We start from the raw sequence: 18,011 nt of genomic DNA on the forward strand, positions 1-18,011 counted from the left end.
CGTTTTTCAGAACAGTCAACCAAACAGACATGGTCTCACAACCACAATGTTATGAGTAACATTTTTGCATAATTCAGAGAAAATTTCACATTTTACATGCCATAACTGCATGTAACCAAATCAAGAGTTCATGAATGAAGCTTATACCAAACATTACAAACACTTCCACTGAATGGTAAAAAGAGCACCCTGCCTATATACAGCAGTATACAGAATGCTGGAATGAAATTTCTTGTCACATCTCAATGGATTTCTCTGTTGCCCCTTTTCTGGTTCAAGCTCTGTTTGTGTATATGGTCTCACCTGTGAAATTGGTAGCCACTTATAAGATAATAACTCGGTTTCCGGCAGACGCCTCGCAGAGTCCGATGTGGCCAATATTATCATAACCTTGCCCCTCAACTCAATAAAACACAAGGTGCATGTTGTTCACTTGATATCACACATCACTCAATGTTTTGAGCTCTCCTCTTGTTGCTATCTGTGTCAGCTAAACTTTGAAAAAAAACAACTCCCTCTATCAAGGGACAATGGAATATCAAATAACCTCAATACTAACCATTTGAACGCCAAAGTCAATGTTCATCACCTTTATAAAATATACCTCAGTCAATTTTTGTTCAGATTCCTGCTAAAATTTTGATAAAAAGCTTCAGCCAACGAGATGTGATGTCCATTAGATCCAAAATTATCCAAAAAATTGCAGAAAAATTCATAAAAATTGGTAAAATGTTGCACTTAAATTTTGGAGGGAAAAAATAACAGCACTCAAAGGGTTAAAATGTATGGGCAAACCCTCCATTAACAGAGCTTTTTACTCGTGTAGTGTTATGCCCTTTCATGGCAAATCTTCAACAAGTGTTAGGTCATACAAGTCTATTTTATTAAAACATTACACGAGTCTGTTTAACAATAAATTTTATCCTGATAACACTTGTACTTGGGTGGGAAAGTGCCACTGTAAAAATTGCCGTCTCTGTTAATTTCTCTGTTTTGTTTTGTTCTGTTTTGAAATTTTTTGTATATTTTTATTATTGTTATATTCTGCGTTTGTCTTTTCTGTTTTTAATTTTGTATGTGTAACTTGTTAAATGTGTGCTTTTGTGGAGGGTTGCTTTTTTATAGGTGTTAGTCACCTGTGCGACTCATCCTGACTTTATGTCAAAGCTGAATAAATAAATAAAATAAATAAATAAATAAATAAAATAGGGGCATACATACAGAACACAAAGCAACATGACTGAGACAGATACAGCTGCAGTGATAGAGAATGTATTATACAAATTTATTTATATAAGTTCACAGAATGGCCAGGCTAAAAATATTTTCATCATCAAAAATGAAGACAATAGTATTACACTTCCTTTCAAAAGTTTCATGAACTTTTATATCTTTTTTTTATATTATCTCAAGTACTGCATTATTTGACATATTAGGTCAACCAATCTAGGTCAAAGTGTCAATTGTGAACAGCCCTATTCACAGTTGACGTCTGTTCTCTCATCAATATGCAAAAAATAAATATTTGTCTTCATTTTTAGATCACGCTTTTGAAAATTGCGCATGCAAGAATGAAGAAAATACATCTCTGTAGGCGACTGCTAGTATACTACAAGACCTATTCAGGACTCGGAGTACAAGCTAAATAAACAGCCATGCATGCGACATTGATAAAATTTGTCCGCATTTCAAGCTGCAGTGTCTGATGTCGCACGTGTACATCTATATTTAGTAATAAACCTGTAACTGTGAACAGCGCTATAGCTGCAACTTTTGATAACATTTCATTATTTCTGTTACATTATGAGGTGTTCATTTTCTTCTCTTTTCCCTAAAGAATGTTAAAATATCAACTATTAGCCTTGCCAAGACAACAACACGATGAATTGCGTACAGGATGCAGTGCCATTGTTGACAAATAAATACAAATCCTAGCCAATACTGTTATTGAGATATTAATAATGACATTGAATATACCTGGTACACACTTACAGGCTGTGTTGATAAGCTGAACTGGACATGACAAAAATACTTGCAAAGACATCCGCAGTTACAGCTAATGGGGGTTTAAGTACTTGAAACCTCACACTCAAAGGAACACAACCTAGAGATTTTAATGCACAGGTGTTGAAACAATTTATATTTTGATTGGAACGGGTCAAGGAATGAATTTTCATTAGCCTGGCCTTGGTGTGAAGAAAAGAAGTCAAAAGCGACCAAATAATCTGATTCAACCCTACTTTCCCCTAACCTTTTGTATGGATTGACCCAAATTGCTGAGAACAATTGGGGCCAACCAATCGTGGGGGCATAAATAGGGATGTTCAGAAGTCATTTCTTGAAATCCAGAGACATCATTTTGTAAATAAATGAGAATACTTTACTCCTTTGGCAAATATTTTACATTCAACGTTCTCCAGAATCTAATGTTTTTTACAGGTCATAACAGAAACAAGGTATGTGCTTGTAACATGTCTCTTTTTCTTATTTTTTTAAAAACTTACAGATATCTGCAATATACATGTGATGAGAAACAAGATTTCATATGCAGAATTAAGGAAAAACTACTCGAAAAACATCCTTATAAAATATTTCCCTGCTCAAGGCCTTTAAGTATTTCATGAATTATAGTACTAATGAAGAATGAATTGACGGGTGACCCTTTGAACTCTGACCCACCCACCCCTTTTGACCTATGACATATTCAGAGTTTCATTGGAGCAGGGTGCAAAGGTTGAAGTAGTGAAGAAAAATTTAAGGTGCAAGAATTTTCTTTTTCTACAAAAATCACCAAAAAAACATTTATATATACAGCTCATACATAATTGCTCTACAATAAATGTTAGTGTACGATGACAACAAAACTAGCAAAACGCTGTACAGAGACAAAATGTTATGTTTGTTAAGACATGGAAATACTTTAGATGTGCACAGTACAATATCTCTCCATTGACACATTTGCATAACAAATATGACCAAAAATCATAGTGCAAACACCAGTTTTAACATAAACGTTTCTTTTCCATGCAAAACTCCATTGCATACCAAAAAATTTAATTTGAATGTTTCACCCCTTCGCATGGTTTAACCCAACTGTTTTCAATAGCACTGCAGGACCAGTCAATTTGGAACTGAGGGTGGAAGGATGAATATGCAAGGTCCATCTGTTCATGAGATTTGAAATTCCTGTTGTTTCTCCTCCATCCCACTAATATCAACAACTTAAACCCACTAGAATTTGTAATAATTCTTTATATTTACATGTATAATACTTTATGAAGATTTCTGTAAATAAAACAACAGCAACACAAATCATATATGTGGAAAATGATATTTTAAGTAATAAATGTCACAATGTGAACTTGGAGTTGCTGTATCCCTGCTTTGAACTTTGACCTCCCACTAATTTATTCAAATTTATACATTTTCAGTGATCAAGGATTTGGGTAGGCTGCATCTCAATTTTACAAATGTCAAACGTGCGTATAGTTGAAAATAATATGAATGTTTATGCTCAAATTCACATAAAGTTTACAGAATAACTTAAAAGCTACAGAAAAAAATTTGAAACCACTAGTGTTGCACTTTGGCAACAGTTCATTCCAAATTTTTTGAGTAAATTGTGTTGCATTTCAGAGAAAATGGGTGCATAAATGCATAAATTATACAGTGTAATACCGATTCACGGTATCACAGCGCATTCATTTTACTTTTGACATGTCTGGTGTGGTCCACTCCCTACCTAGTAGGGGCGTTGGTTTACAAAATTATGGCGGAAAAAAATACAGAAGATGAAGAATTACAAAACTACTGAATGGTAACTGCTTTTGAAGAGCCCTTCCTGGACCCAGCTTGAGACTTGGCTGACTTTCTGCTGCCTGCAGACGGCGGTCGTGAACCGTGCTCGCTGCTCGGTCGACTCCCTGTCTGACTGATATTGCCTCGACTGGTTGGACGCTGAGATCCATGGCTGGCTGGTCGGCTATCCTCACCCATCTTTGAAGAGCTACCTGAAAATATCAGTCAATACACACTGTTAGCTTTTATTAAAAATTTGCCCCCCCAAAAAAGGGGGGTAACTATGAACAATTCCGCATAATCTCACAGATATATTCCTGATAATATTTATCCAATCTGCTATGTTTTCTCACCACATTTCAAAATTATAATTCATTGCATGATCTGGCATGATAATATCCACTGTCCGTTGGGTTTGAACATATACATTACCCATATAAGTAGTGAAGATATTTTATTCTTAAAGTTGTCAATTTCTATGCTCGATATAGGAGCATGTTCCTCTCTGCCATCAGCTCTTTTGTATAAACAAAACTTTCTCACATATGCCAGCTGTGCATTGTTTTGTCATGTCAGCCACATTTTTGGTATCAGAGCGCCCTCAATGGTTCGAGCACATCAATACTAACTGAATACCTAAAATTAGTGGGCTGATTGGCTGTGGTGAACCAAAATTGACCAATGAAGGCCAACATATCAGAAAAAGTAAAATTAAACACAGCTAACGAACAGAAAGAGAGTGAGACAATGCATCAATATGCCAACAACACTTAAATGAATTCCCCCAGAACAGTACAGGAACACCAGGTACAAGATGCATGAAACATACACCTGGTGCAACATATAAACAATGATCACAGACCAATGAATTACAGCACATGTAAAAAGCATGATCTTGTGTGAAATGAGGAGGTAATCAGACACGCACTACACTCCAATCAGCAGAGAAGCTTACACAAGGCTTGCACCAACGCCATGAGTGATATTGCATAGCTTAAGAACATGCAGATTGCCATCTCATGGCACTTTGTGGTATGTTGTCAGATCAGAAGACCAAGTTACATCATATTTCTCCAAATCATGTCATACAAAACTCAAAAAATTATTAAGGATTTACAAACCAAGCAGTGTCATCTTGTTCAACAATTCACATATCCTGTCTATCATACAGAACATAGTATTCATCAAATTTTGTTAACTCATGGCAGTAGGTGTAAACCTTGTTGGAGCGCCACCACTCATTGGCGTGTGGAAGAGCACCTGCAACAACAGTGGGCGATGGCATCATACTATGCCATGACATGTATGGTTGTAAAGGATTGAGTGAAAACTGTGAAAAAACATGCGAATGTAATTTACAATGAATTAATCCATTTCCTACATAAACATTGCTGCACTGGTGTTTATACTCCAGGATATGTTGACAGTTTGACAGTGGGATACATACACTAATTTACAGCCTGATTAGGCAAACAGCTCATATCATATACCTAGCATGCACAGGTGACAAGTGCACATGCCCTTGAACTTTCTCATTCACCATGACTTTTCCCTCCATGCTGTTTATCCAGTGAGGGTCATTACAAGGTTTGGGAAGGAGAGGGGATTGAACAGGCAAAGTGCACAGAATAGCTGGATACAAAGTTTCAACCTTTGTAGCCAATCAGTGCTTTATCACAACTTGCTACAATGTAGCTACTTACTTTGAATACTTACTACCAGCTGCCATATCACCTTGAAAATTCAAATCGAGCAAGAGATGTTTTTAGTATCAAAATTTCATTATCTATTTTCTGATTTTCTTTGAGACTAACTGGATGTAGGGCACTTTCACAAGATTTTGTTTGCTATCTTCTTTGTATCACTTCACATGTTCATCAAGAAGGAAAGTAGTATTATTTCACAGTATATTAACCTTTTGAGCATCAAAGTCAATTTTCGTTGCCCTTATATAATATACCTCAGTCAATTTTTGTCAGATTTTTGCCAAAATTTTGATAAAAAACTGTGGCCAATGAAATGTTGTGTTTTTTGGTCCAAAATTATCAAAAAAATTACAGAAAAGTTCATAAAAATTGGTGAGATGTTGCACAAAATTTTGGTGGGAAAAAATACAGCACTCAAAGGGTTAAGGTATGTTATATTACACAGCACTACAAATACATCAGTGATGATCTTTTTACGTCGGAAAGACCTCAAAGATAGCAGATATCTCACTGCACTGTTAATTTCAGAAATATTTCAGACAGCACTTCAATCAAGTGATGACACATAGGAACTGCAAACCACATAGACCAAAACTATACCAATTCTATAACTTATCACAACACATGGCCTAATCCAGTGTGTATAAAGTCTGACAGTATGTGTACTAAATATCACAGTGCATTTGTAACATACATGCAAACTGACTCATCAAAAGGGGCAAGTTGTGGAACCCACCAATCACACTGGACAAATGATAAAAGCTGACCAATCAGGTGTAATCTTATAGGGCTTCTGCGGTGAGCCTGAATCATGATTGACACAGTGTCGTACACAACACCACAATCATCATCGATGTTGCAATGTCACTTTTATTTCAATTCTGTGTCTTTATGACATCACACTTGCATAGTTTTGACAAAAACTCTCCTGAAAAGTTCACTTTATGAAATACCGGCAATGTAATGACGTATATCAGTTGATTCTTCAATAGATACCTAACAAAACCACTTTTACTCCATGAGGACAATCAGGGACAGCCTACTGTTTCATCACCTAATAATTAATTAGGCTTCAATATGGGGAAAACATTTATATTTCATCTAACTTAAAGGTATACAGTCACCTGTAATCTAAATATGCCTATATATGGTAAAAGGGGCATTCCTTGGTATTCAAAATGCCCGTTTGAGGGCGCTGTTTTTAAAAAGCGGCCACCCGCTTAAAATCTGTGATTGGTTAGATTTTCTCTTTCCATGGTAACTGTGGCAAAATTGGAACAGGTGACTATAATTTTACCAATAAGCCAGCTAAATGGAAAGACATGTACAGTCTCAGTATCTACATAATAGCTATTATTTGAATGCAAGAACAAAACATTGGAATTATCTTCATCTTTTTGTGAATGTGTTTTAAGGCACTGCGATAGACCACACATGATAGATACAGCTGGTACACAGAGCATGTCAAAAAACTAGTAAACTTTTGAAGTACATGTACCACATGCATGGTATCTGAGTAAAAACAGTTTCACACAATTGCTACCGCAATGTAACATGCTTGAAACAAATCTATCAATGGATCGAACAATGTCATTTTCAAAAAATACCGCAATTATACGGTGTCGCTCAAATTTGATCAGAATTGGTACATACCAGTATGGGTACCAAAGATCAACAATAAATGTTGTTTCTATCTGTTCAGTGCAGGAAAATTCTACGTTGATGTTATGACAATGATTTTCTGCACAGTACAACCAGAAAAACATCAAGCAATATTTAAACCAGAAAAACAGGAATGACAAAAGTAATTAAGGTCTGAAACTTTAGGTACTGGAGGTCAACTTTAGCAACATGCATAGCAGAAAGGCAGCTAGCCCCCTTAGTTTGACCACAGGTCTTCCTCCCCTCTACTGACGGTCTTCCTCCCCTCTACTGCATATGGTTTGAGCAGGTCTGTTAATATGTAACAGCTCAATGACAATGACAGGAAATGACTCAAGTCAGTGGAGTAAGCCTGTTTCAAGCCTGTTTCAGAATTTCGCTTTTTCTTACCTCATTTGCACATTTTTGACACTGATGTGTTCATTTGAACAAATTCACATCTCAACCCCTACATCTACCTGTACACCAAATACTGAGACGGTAGCTTTGGCGGTATGGGAGCCTTTGTGTGTGACGGACATACATGCGCACATACCCACAAATATACAGACATACAGACGCCACTTAGACTCATCATATAAGCTCTTTTTGGTATTTATATATAAAACCAAATATGAGCTAAAAAGATGTTGTTCGATTGATATTGCTATTAATCTTAAGAATAGTTTCTTGCTAACTGTCTTACAGACATTTGAAGTGTCCAGTATCAGTGCTGTGAATTTGCAGGTTATGGTGTCATTGTTGAGGAATTAACTTCTATATTAGAGAAAACAAACTGAAAAGCAATAAAACTACTGCCCTCCGGTAAGCTGTGGAAGTGTTTGTGTAGAATATATGAAGGACATATGACCATTATGAATGAACACTGTGGCTCTACATTGTTGAAAATGTTAGCCTGAAAAGCAACTAATTGCAATAATACATCACACAAAGCTTGAGTTATTTTCTGTGAGTGAGAGAACCGCATTCCACAACAGCAAAGCTTGTTAGGTGTTAGAATGGTGGCACACACAGAGCTCACACAGTTAATGAAAATGCTGTGGGTTAAAAACACACCGTGATAGGATATTGTGGGTTTATGTCACAGGGAAGTCACATTTGTCATCAAAAAGAGCAAATAAGTTCAACGGCACTTCAAAACTTTCTGCCATCCATCCCTGATTATGTTGAATTGAAGCCAATTTGACACATGTACTTGAAGGTTAAGCATGTGACAAAAACCTGCACTTTACAGAGATGAAAGTAAAGGATTGACACTATCCACAGATCTGTTCAACAACACTGAGGACTGATTTTTGTTCCATGAATTCTGAAACAGAAACTTTGCACTTTGTCAAGAACACACTATTTTGTATCAGTTTTCAAACATATCCGGAAATGCCTTGATAAGAAGGCACATTGGACGATAGTGCTGTTTGCAGAAACTGGTTTGTTACTAAATATAGCTGCATTCGCACTGTACATTGAACTCTGCTACTTGAAATGTTGGCAAATATTGTCTGCATTGCATGCATGGTTGTTGTTGTCTAGGCCATTTATATGTCTTTTAGTGCTCATTATAACATCAGCAGTTGCCTATATTGTGTTTTTGTTGTTAATGAAAGCATAATTTCACAAATGTAAATTTGCAGACAAATATTTATTTTTGCATATTAATGAGAGAACATTGACATAATGTGTGAACAGCGCTATTCAACTATGTTGAAAAATATTTCCTATCAGTGTCTATTGTTAGTTTGTGTTTTTTTCCAAACTATTCCTGAGTACATGAAAATCTTAAATTTCTGTTAAAATGAGCAATTTTGATAGTTCAATTTTGTTGAAAAAATATTTCTTTGTTATCTATGTTTATTACTTCTTTGCTTCTTTTCCAAACTACATTAACTTGTGAATACAATGTAAAAATGGTGCATTTCCGTTGAAAATGTAAAAAATCTTGATTAGCCTTGAATCTGAATAACATCTGAATCAAGCTCCCTTGTCCTCATTAGCTCTTGATGATGTCAAACAGGTGACTTGGTTGGAGGGGGAGAGGGTGGGGATAGGAAACTTACTGAGGGGTGTGGTCAGTCTACTGTTAGCATTAGACGGGCTGCTACTTCCTATTGGTGGCAGCGTCACGTCAGTGTCACTGATATAACCTAGGATATGCAAGTAAGGAAGTAAGCCAAGGGGATGGATAGGGTTAATATGTTGGGTCACATGCATGAAATTTATTTTAACACAATGCTTTCTTTCTTTCTTTCTTTCCTTTTTTCTTTATACTTCTATCCAAAAATGAAATTTTAATTTGCTCATTTTGTGGCAATGATAAACTAATTATTCAACAATTGAAAAGAACACAATTGATGACCTATGACCTACAAGGCCACAGCAGGTCACCAAACATAGACATGCTTCATCGTAGATGAACCTGCAGAAGTTCAGTCAATTAGGTACACCTGACACAAAGCTGAAATAAAATTATAAACTCTATTTTCTGAGCATGATTGGTGATTATCAATGAAAACTGAAGAATTGCACAAGTATGCACTCATGGGTAAATATATATCATATAGCTAACATACTACTTAAAACAATCACAACTCTGGCAGACTTAAATTTAGTTTCTACATTATGTCTAAAAAGACTTGGAAGTTGGATGCCAAGTTTGAATGTTCTGCACAGTACACAGTTAGTTGCAGAGACAGTATACTGTTATTTCAAAGAAGCTGGCAAATTTTATCATTGCAAGGCTGGGTGCATGCAATGTGGGCCAACTTGCAGCCATTTGGAAGCTCTTACCTAATTGGTTGGCAGAATCTTACAGTAATAATTGAACAATATAAATAAACTCCCTAAGTTGCTGTGAATAGTGACAATCGACCATCAGATATAACCTTGCAAACACACTGCAAGTCAGCCGTGCAATGTTGATGAAAGTTAGTATGAAATGGGCAGAATACATGGTAAAAACACTGTCAAAGCCAAATACATCTAACATATACGGAAACAATGTTTCTCTTATCAACAAAATGCCTGGTATGGCCAGAGATGATACCAGACTTTATCCAGGGTTTTGGTTTCGATAGGTTTTCACTGTAAGAATGCTGAATGGAAAATGTATGTTGCAATGTGTATTATGAAATATCTTGACCCAAGTAGTCGTGATGAGTTAAAGGTAGCTTTATTTCATTGAACTACACAGAGAACTTCAGTGAATTTCAGACACTGGACTTGGAGAAGGTAAAACAATGGGAATCCATGTATGATTTTGATTTCAGTTGTTTTTTTATTTGTTGATTTTTAGAGGGTTGTTGTTGTTGTCATTGTTGTTGTTGTTTTTTTTGTTTTTTTGTATGACATACACTCTTAAACCAGATCTGATGAGATAATCCGTTTTCAAAAAACAAATCACCTCGGCAGAAGAGAAATCATTAATTATTCGAAGAGTAAGTCAAGTTAAAATGGAATCAAACAGTGTTGTTTGTCCCCTTTTAGGAGTGTGCTGTCAACATGGCTGAGCCAAGGATGACAGGTCAATATTGGCATTAATGAAAATTGATGAAACGCAAAAAAACATTATCAGACTGCCCTGGACATATTGTACAGTCTTCAAATATGTAATCTGTGAGAAATGTATCTATGGCAAACAGCTGAAGCACTTTTGCTGAAGTTTTGGGACTTAGCTGAATGGTTTGCGAACACTACAGAGACTCCTGTTGTCTAGTGAGATAATTGTTTAAATATACCAGAGGTTACCCCACTAAAATGATTTGGGGATCCCAGGAACATTTATGAACTGACTGCCTATGACAGACACATGAAAAGAACTTATCAATGGTATGTGAATTGGATCACCGCTGTAGAAACCAATGACCTTGAACATGAAAGTCAGAGCTGTCTGCTTATTTTCACCAATACCTTACCATTATACCCAGTTTTTTGCATCAGATTTCCATATGCACAGATGTAGATGTGTAAATGGACTCAGGACCAAAACAAACTGATGAAAGCATCACAGGGTGTGTGTAGTTGGAATGCATGATTGATATTCAAACCCTTCACAAGGCATCTTTGCACACCAAGCAGATCATCATGCCAATCTGAATCTGGAGCTAACCTGACTCCATCTTTTGAAGTGTTGTATACGGATGTGTCACTGGTAGACATTAAACACAACCAATATATTTGTGAAGCACAAGTGTTTCTTCAGTCACCGGGTAACCTATAAAAATTCCTTCTAAATTCCAACCACAATTTATCTTTTCAAAACTTACTTTGTCGGCCTGAACTTGGTCTTGACAATGGGAGTTGGTTTGAAGGTTGTGGTTGTGGTGGCGGTGTTTTCAGCCCTCCACGGCTATTCGGTCGGTTGCCGCTCACATCAGGAGTGCGTGGTAGCCTAGGTCGCGATGAAAATGCCATACTGTACTCCCTTGGACTGTGTGAAAAAATACCACTTTCATCATTTCAAAGTAGATTAATGAAAGGTACAAGTTAATGTAACAAGGAAATAGTACTCACTGACATAGGGAGTTTTATCCAAATCATGATACTGATATGACATTGATCATCTCAGAGAAGCTCCCCTAAGTTTTCAGAAAAAAATACAAAAATGATTAACTTAAAAAGTAGTTTCTTACTCTGCAGCACTTCCATTGAGATTCTGAAGAGCTTTACTGGAGGGTCTGACATTGGGGTTGTCCATCGCCGCGGCAACTGCTCTTCCATGCTGTAACATTATGAAGACAATAAATTCAGATTCAGTGCATTATATTTCCATATTCCAAGACTGAGAAAAAATCAGTCCTCTCGAATAAATACTTGAGTGCGAAAGAGGCAAACTTAAGATTCGAAAGCAAAGAGTGTCTGCTATGTTTAAGTTGAATTTAGCACCGTGGTCTGATGAAACAAAAGGCACAATGGACTCTTCACAAAAGCGTCTTGGCAGAAAACACCTTTAAGAGGTGAGAAAATGCCTAAGAAACAACATCCTGATGAGCTCCTACACATATCAGTGTAAATGCTCAAATGATACTTACACCGGTAGCCTCTGCCAGCATTCTCTCTGCCTCTGGGTCAGTTTCTGGACAAACAGAGAAACATGATAATATCAGTATCTCTGACAGCGGAGTAATGATGAATCAGCAGAAGAGTTAGAAAGATCCAGGAGACTAGAGTTATCACAAATCAACACTCCCTGTATAGCAGAAGTCTGTATAAATGTTGATATTCTGTCCCTGCATAGACTCTACCATTTTGTTTTCTGGGCATGGGCACTGGGTAAAATCTGTTCTGTTTTACCTGTCTGTTTATTGGTTACCCTTGCTTTTCTAATACACAATGAAATAATGCCACAAAACTGACATAAGGAGATAGAACTGATATAAGGAGATAATAACTAGAAGATCACATGTTTTATGAATCTTGAAGGATAGTTTACAACCAAAGAGGAATATTGGTAAACTGATTAACTGAGTTCTGTTGATTTCATGAACCGAGTTACTGAGTTCCATTGATTTTGGTAAGCCGAGTTACAGAGTCCTGCCAATTTTGGCAAACCAAGTTAACGAGTTCTGTTAATTTTAGTAAACTGAGTTACTGAGTTCTGTCAATTTTGGTACACAGTTATTGACTGGACTGGAACCATGAGGTTAAAGTCATGACCTTGAACTTACTGATGGGAAGTGGTAAGGGAGATTGTGGCAAGGACTGCTGGGAGCTGGGACGACTGCCACTTGACCGAGGTCTAGAGTTCTGTGTCCCAGGACGACTACCACTTCTGGTTACTGGCCTGGAAATCTGTGTGATAGAAAGCGGAGGGTAGTTGAGTGCTATGGTAGTATCAAGGAACATTTATGACCCTATAAGAAGTTAGTAGAAGTCTGATTTCATCATCTTTTCTCAATGTATGAAAGGTAATATACATTACACTTATCTCTGGCCAATGGTTAAACATAAAAGAGTCTAAAAATTTGCATGCATGTAAAATTTACAGAACAAATTTTTGTACAAATTTTCTATGTATACTTCTGATACAAAATGAAAGATGGTTTTGCAAAATGTTTTTGCAAAACCATTATGGTTGATAAGGTTCTGACAAGATGTACCATACTCAGTTTTTCTTAGAATTCCTACAGAATATAGAATGTATTCTTCATATATAACGTACATCTTCAAAAGCTGTACCCGTCAAAAGCCTAGAGTATGGCTGGTCTTTAGTGTTCCCAATTGGTTATAGCAAACCATTAAGGTAGGAAAGGGAGACCAGACTGCTGAATTTTGTAAAAGAACAGAGTTCTCCCTCAATGAGAGTTTTACTGAATCACATTCTGGATCAGAATTCTATCGTACTACCTGGTTCCTGGAAAATCCAATTTTTATGACAATACATGAAAATCAGAAATAAAATTCTATCGATAATGCCAGTTACTAAATGGGAAATAGAAAACAAATAAAACTTACCTGTCCATTCACTTGACTTAGTGGTCTACTACTTGGCAGGGGGCTGTGTGAAAGCAAAATATCAGAAGTGTGAATATTCAGATGAAAATTTACAAAATGACATTCAAAATACGACAGGACAGTAAACACACAAGTCAGTTTCTTGGTGTTGGAATGGGTTTGTTTCAGCTTTGTATTCTAATACATAGCTGGTATGAAATCATTTGATAGGGCATGGCTTTCATGTGAGAACCAGACAGAAATAAGAAATGGTGCAGATATCTCCATTATAATTTGAAAAGTTTATACTGGTATTTTCAAAAGTGCATCTCATTAGAGTGATACAACCTCAATGTTAGGTAGATTATGATATATCTCAGACCTATTAAACTGTAAAATAATCTTAAACCTTTCTTAATCAGTTCAATAAAATATTTTGCCTTCATTTACTTTACTATAATAGCGGATTGAAAATCATACATTATAAAACAATCCACCCCTCTATTTTGTCAATAATAGAAAACTGCACCACATCAAAGTGGCACGAATGGCCCATTAATCACACAAAGAGGGGGCGTTCTCACTGACCTTGGCGGGATGTCAGCTGCCATTCTACGAGTACTTGGCGTCACTGGTCGCCTCAGAGGCTCGTCCAATACTGTGTCCAAATGCTGTTTGCAAAGCAAGTACACAACAGAACAGAGGTCATGTTTTGAGGTCAGCAGTATCAGAATTTCACACCTGTCCTATTCCACCTTGAACTTCATTTACACACTGATAAGGAAATGTTTTTACCTGTTTTTAATCCTTAGACTGTAGTTTTACCCATCATGTGTAGATAAATAAATCCATCTTACATATAATTTAATTACATCTATAAAGATAAGTTAGCATTCTGCTACCATTATAGCTATTAAAATTTGTTTATACAAGGACACAAACTTCTCTGAGTTATATATAACAGATTTATCAGTATGCTTGACATTTTCGATGCATTTTGTGGCATGAAAAGCAAACAAAACATCACACAGTAAGTGAGACTACCCACAATTCCCCTTGATTTGTGTGCTCAGACATTATCTGCTATAAAGGCTTCTACAATTTTATCAGTTTCTGAACAATTTGAAACTTAGAATTTAATATAAGGATTATTGGTTAAAACTATGCTCCAAAATTATTGATCATGTTTAAAATTCAGGAGTTAATTGAATAAGAATTCGATTTTTGAAGGTGCTAAAAATTGCACACTTGTCATGGTTAAAGTTATCAGCAACTAAGATGGTCTCATCATACCACCTGTCAGACATGTTAATTTCCTTTGTTACCAACATTCAAAAAAATCAATGCCCTTTCTTTTGCCAACACAGATACTACTTATTCCCTTAGTTTCAATGAAAATATTGTGTATGGCTGTCAAAAATTTATGTTGACAAAATCACAAAATTGCTATCTCCTCTGCGGAAAAGGGGTTGATCTTCTCATTATTCACAGTGAGAAATTAGAGAATTATGATTATCAAAACTATGGTCCCAGAATTTTGAAATATGGACTGAGCTGTTCTCTGTACAGAAGAAATTTGCTTCAGTTCTGTGAGTGATCTCCGTGTGTACGGATCATGGAGAATTGTGGGTAGCCTCACTTACTGTGCATCACTTTAATAGGTTTCTGTGAAACATATTTACATATCAAGTTCTCTATACACACGTCAAATTCAATACAATCATAGACCCTCGTGAACACTTAATGGTCTATGATGTAACAGCATTGACTACTGGCTTATTCATAATTTACATACTGTAAAGAATATCTGTGGTTAATAATTCTGAGATTTTAAGGAATCTTGTTAGTCGTCATGTTTAAAAAAGATTTTACACACAGAGAGGCAAAAAGGCAAATAGATCAAGATTTAAGAATAACACAACACACAAAGAGTAGAAATACAAGACAGAAACATAGATAGGGGACAAGATATAGGAAACAGAAAGAGAACTGGCTTGACACACTAAGAGGGACACCTTCACCCAATATACATATAAAATTATATATCTATATCTTGTTTTATGGTGATAAGAATGTTCAATGGGTGAAAGAAGAGGAAGAGGGGGTATAGATGTTTATAAAATAGCAATTACAGAGTGCAAAAATGGCATTGAGTGCGTTTTACAATCATTTGGGGGATACCTTATTTCTCTTGGGTTTGGCACTGTGATGGGTAATCTGGAAGAAACAACAACATTGACAGCCATGCAGTGAACAAACATGCACTCCAAATTTCATTTTGTTTTTTTTTTCCAACCAGGTACACCAACAGGCGAATACAATTGAATTTGAGAATGAGTTTTGAAATCAACGATACAGGCATGCTGATAGGAACTAGACAGACGGGTGCTCAGTGGCCCTTTCGTACCTCATCATGCTATCCAAATGAAACTCTTCCACTGAATGTTTAAAATGTACTGAATTGCCCTTTACAATGATGTGATTGCAAGCAATATTATGTTAGGAATTAATGGTGCCCCAACCCCCCCTAACAATGCCCTAAGATCGTCTGTCCCTCACCTGTTCAACCTGACAACCCTACAAATACACCCAACAGTAGCCTAACCCTATTGTGTGCTATTGTTCGATGGGCTGAACCATAAGGAGCTATGGGAAAACAGGTTTGTTAGGAACGTAGCTGAAGACATAAACATGATAACATAAAATTATTCAATATTTCCATCGGTTAACACCAAACAACAGATCAGTTTAAATAGAGGAATATGTTTAACACAATGAACAATGATAACAACACAATACTTTATCAAAATACAAGTCGTAGCCCAACAAAAATGTATACTTTACTACATGTAACATGTTCTTTCCTATAATTTACACATATTAAAAACAAATGATCAGTGCAGATTTACAACAAACTTTAATCCTACCTACAGTCAGGATATGTCCAACAAAACAGTCAAAATCATTTCTCTTTGTGCAGAAAATTCACTTTTTGTTCAGACCATAACATATAATTTTCAAAAATTTAGAACAATTGTATCCAGAAATAGTGCGACAAATTTTGGTCCAACTTTTTGTTGGGGCAAACTGGTGTTTTCAAGACGTTTTATCTCATCCTTTTCACACAAACTGACCTGCTGGTTGAGACAAATAAAGCATGAATGTCCAATTTCAATCATAACAAAATCAAACTTTTCAATATTTTATTCATAACCTGATGCAAACACTGAGAACAAAATTTCCACTGAAACTTAGCAGCATCATACCGAGTAGCAATCCAGTTTCAACCTAAAACACATCACAACATTATATGAATTTGACATCCCCCTCCCCCTAACTGAGCTCCATACTAACCTGTATCAGATCCAGTGGCAAAGAAAATCAGAAATATTTTCAAAATTCACCAAGGGAGTACTCACCCCAAGGTACTCTGACTGAAGTAGTTTCTCTCCAGTGATTTCACCATGCTCTGGCTTGATGACCTCTGCCTTGTCAAGGTCAGCTTCCATTGCATCTTGCTCTTCCTAGCATGAAATATGCAAACAGATTGTAATGTAACATGGTACGTAAAAACGGATTTAACCCTTTCACCACCATGGTTTGTCCCAAATCCATTGTTTTCTATGGTAAAGTTGGACCTGTATACAGGGAACTGGGGGTGAAAGGGTTAAGGCTACATTTCGGGCAAGTTCAAAAATTCTGTCATTTTAATGATTTTGCTCTCCTTTTTCTTACTCTTCCAATGTGTCATACTCACTATACTACTTACTTACTCAGTTTAACAGAATAATTACTCTGGCCGATGAGAAATTATACAAGTAGAGATAAGTTAGCATTTTATAGATTCTATATATTCACCTTCACTTTTTTTCCATTATTGACTTGACTTTACTTCACCAATATCCACACATATTGACCTCATTCAATGTATTGCACGCCAATATCCATACATATTGACCTGATGGTATTACAGACCAATATCCATACATATTGACCCGATTGTATAACCGACCAATATCCTGATAATCCATATATATTTACCTGACTGTATCACACACTAACATCAACAGATATTGACCTGATTGTATTTACACACCAATATTCACACATATTGACCTCCCTGGTTATATTTACCTCATCATCATCCTCTTCTTCGTCATCTGATTCATTGCCATCATCTGGTACTTCATCTGTTTAACAAAGACAAAGTTGAAACAGAAAATAATGGTATTATTTCCTGTAGATCTTTTCACTTGGGCTTTGTGTTACTTATTTTGTTACTGTTTTATTTTTTCTACTCTCTCTTTCTCTCTCTCTCTCTCTCTCTCTCTCTCTCTCTCTCTCTCTCTCCTGTCAATCACTTTCATTCAATCACTCTGTCCATCTCTCTCTGTACATGTCTGTCTGTCTTTTCTTTAT

At 36.3% G+C, this 18,011-nt stretch overlaps 1 protein-coding gene across 17 annotated transcripts in view; it reads right to left on the reverse strand.

Moving 5' to 3' along the window:
- Positions 1-1,261: 1,261 nt before the first annotated feature.
- The window catches only part of LOC139137004 (lisH domain-containing protein ARMC9-like), a 34,248-nt gene continuing 17,498 nt past the window's right edge, over positions 1,262-18,011 (reverse strand). For 4 of the 17 annotated variants that reach the window (XM_070704895.1, XM_070704893.1, XM_070704894.1 and 1 more), the window contains 10 exons: positions 17,727-17,782; positions 17,012-17,116; positions 15,774-15,809; positions 14,181-14,263; positions 13,614-13,656; positions 12,827-12,950; positions 12,191-12,234; positions 11,792-11,880; positions 11,426-11,589; positions 1,262-4,010 (listed from right to left, as the gene is read on the reverse strand). In XM_070704895.1, coding sequence (XP_070560996.1) covers positions 3,808-4,010; positions 11,426-11,589; positions 11,792-11,880; positions 12,191-12,234; positions 12,827-12,950; positions 13,614-13,656; positions 14,181-14,263; positions 15,774-15,809; positions 17,012-17,116; positions 17,727-17,782 — 947 coding nt within the window. In that variant the 3' untranslated portion in view covers positions 1,262-3,807. Of the gene's footprint in view, positions 4,011-5,501; positions 5,533-9,220; positions 9,308-11,425; positions 11,590-11,791; positions 11,881-12,190; positions 12,235-12,826; positions 12,951-13,613; positions 13,657-14,180; positions 14,264-15,773; positions 15,810-17,011; positions 17,117-17,726; positions 17,783-18,011 lie in introns of all 17 variants that reach the window. The other 13 variants (XM_070704887.1, XM_070704888.1, XM_070704886.1 and 10 more) reach the window with 7 other exon arrangements.

The sequence above is a fragment of the Ptychodera flava genome, chromosome 7 (genome assembly GCF_041260155.1).
Source record: "Ptychodera flava strain L36383 chromosome 7, AS_Pfla_20210202, whole genome shotgun sequence".
NCBI lineage: Eukaryota > Metazoa > Hemichordata > Enteropneusta > Ptychoderidae > Ptychodera > Ptychodera flava.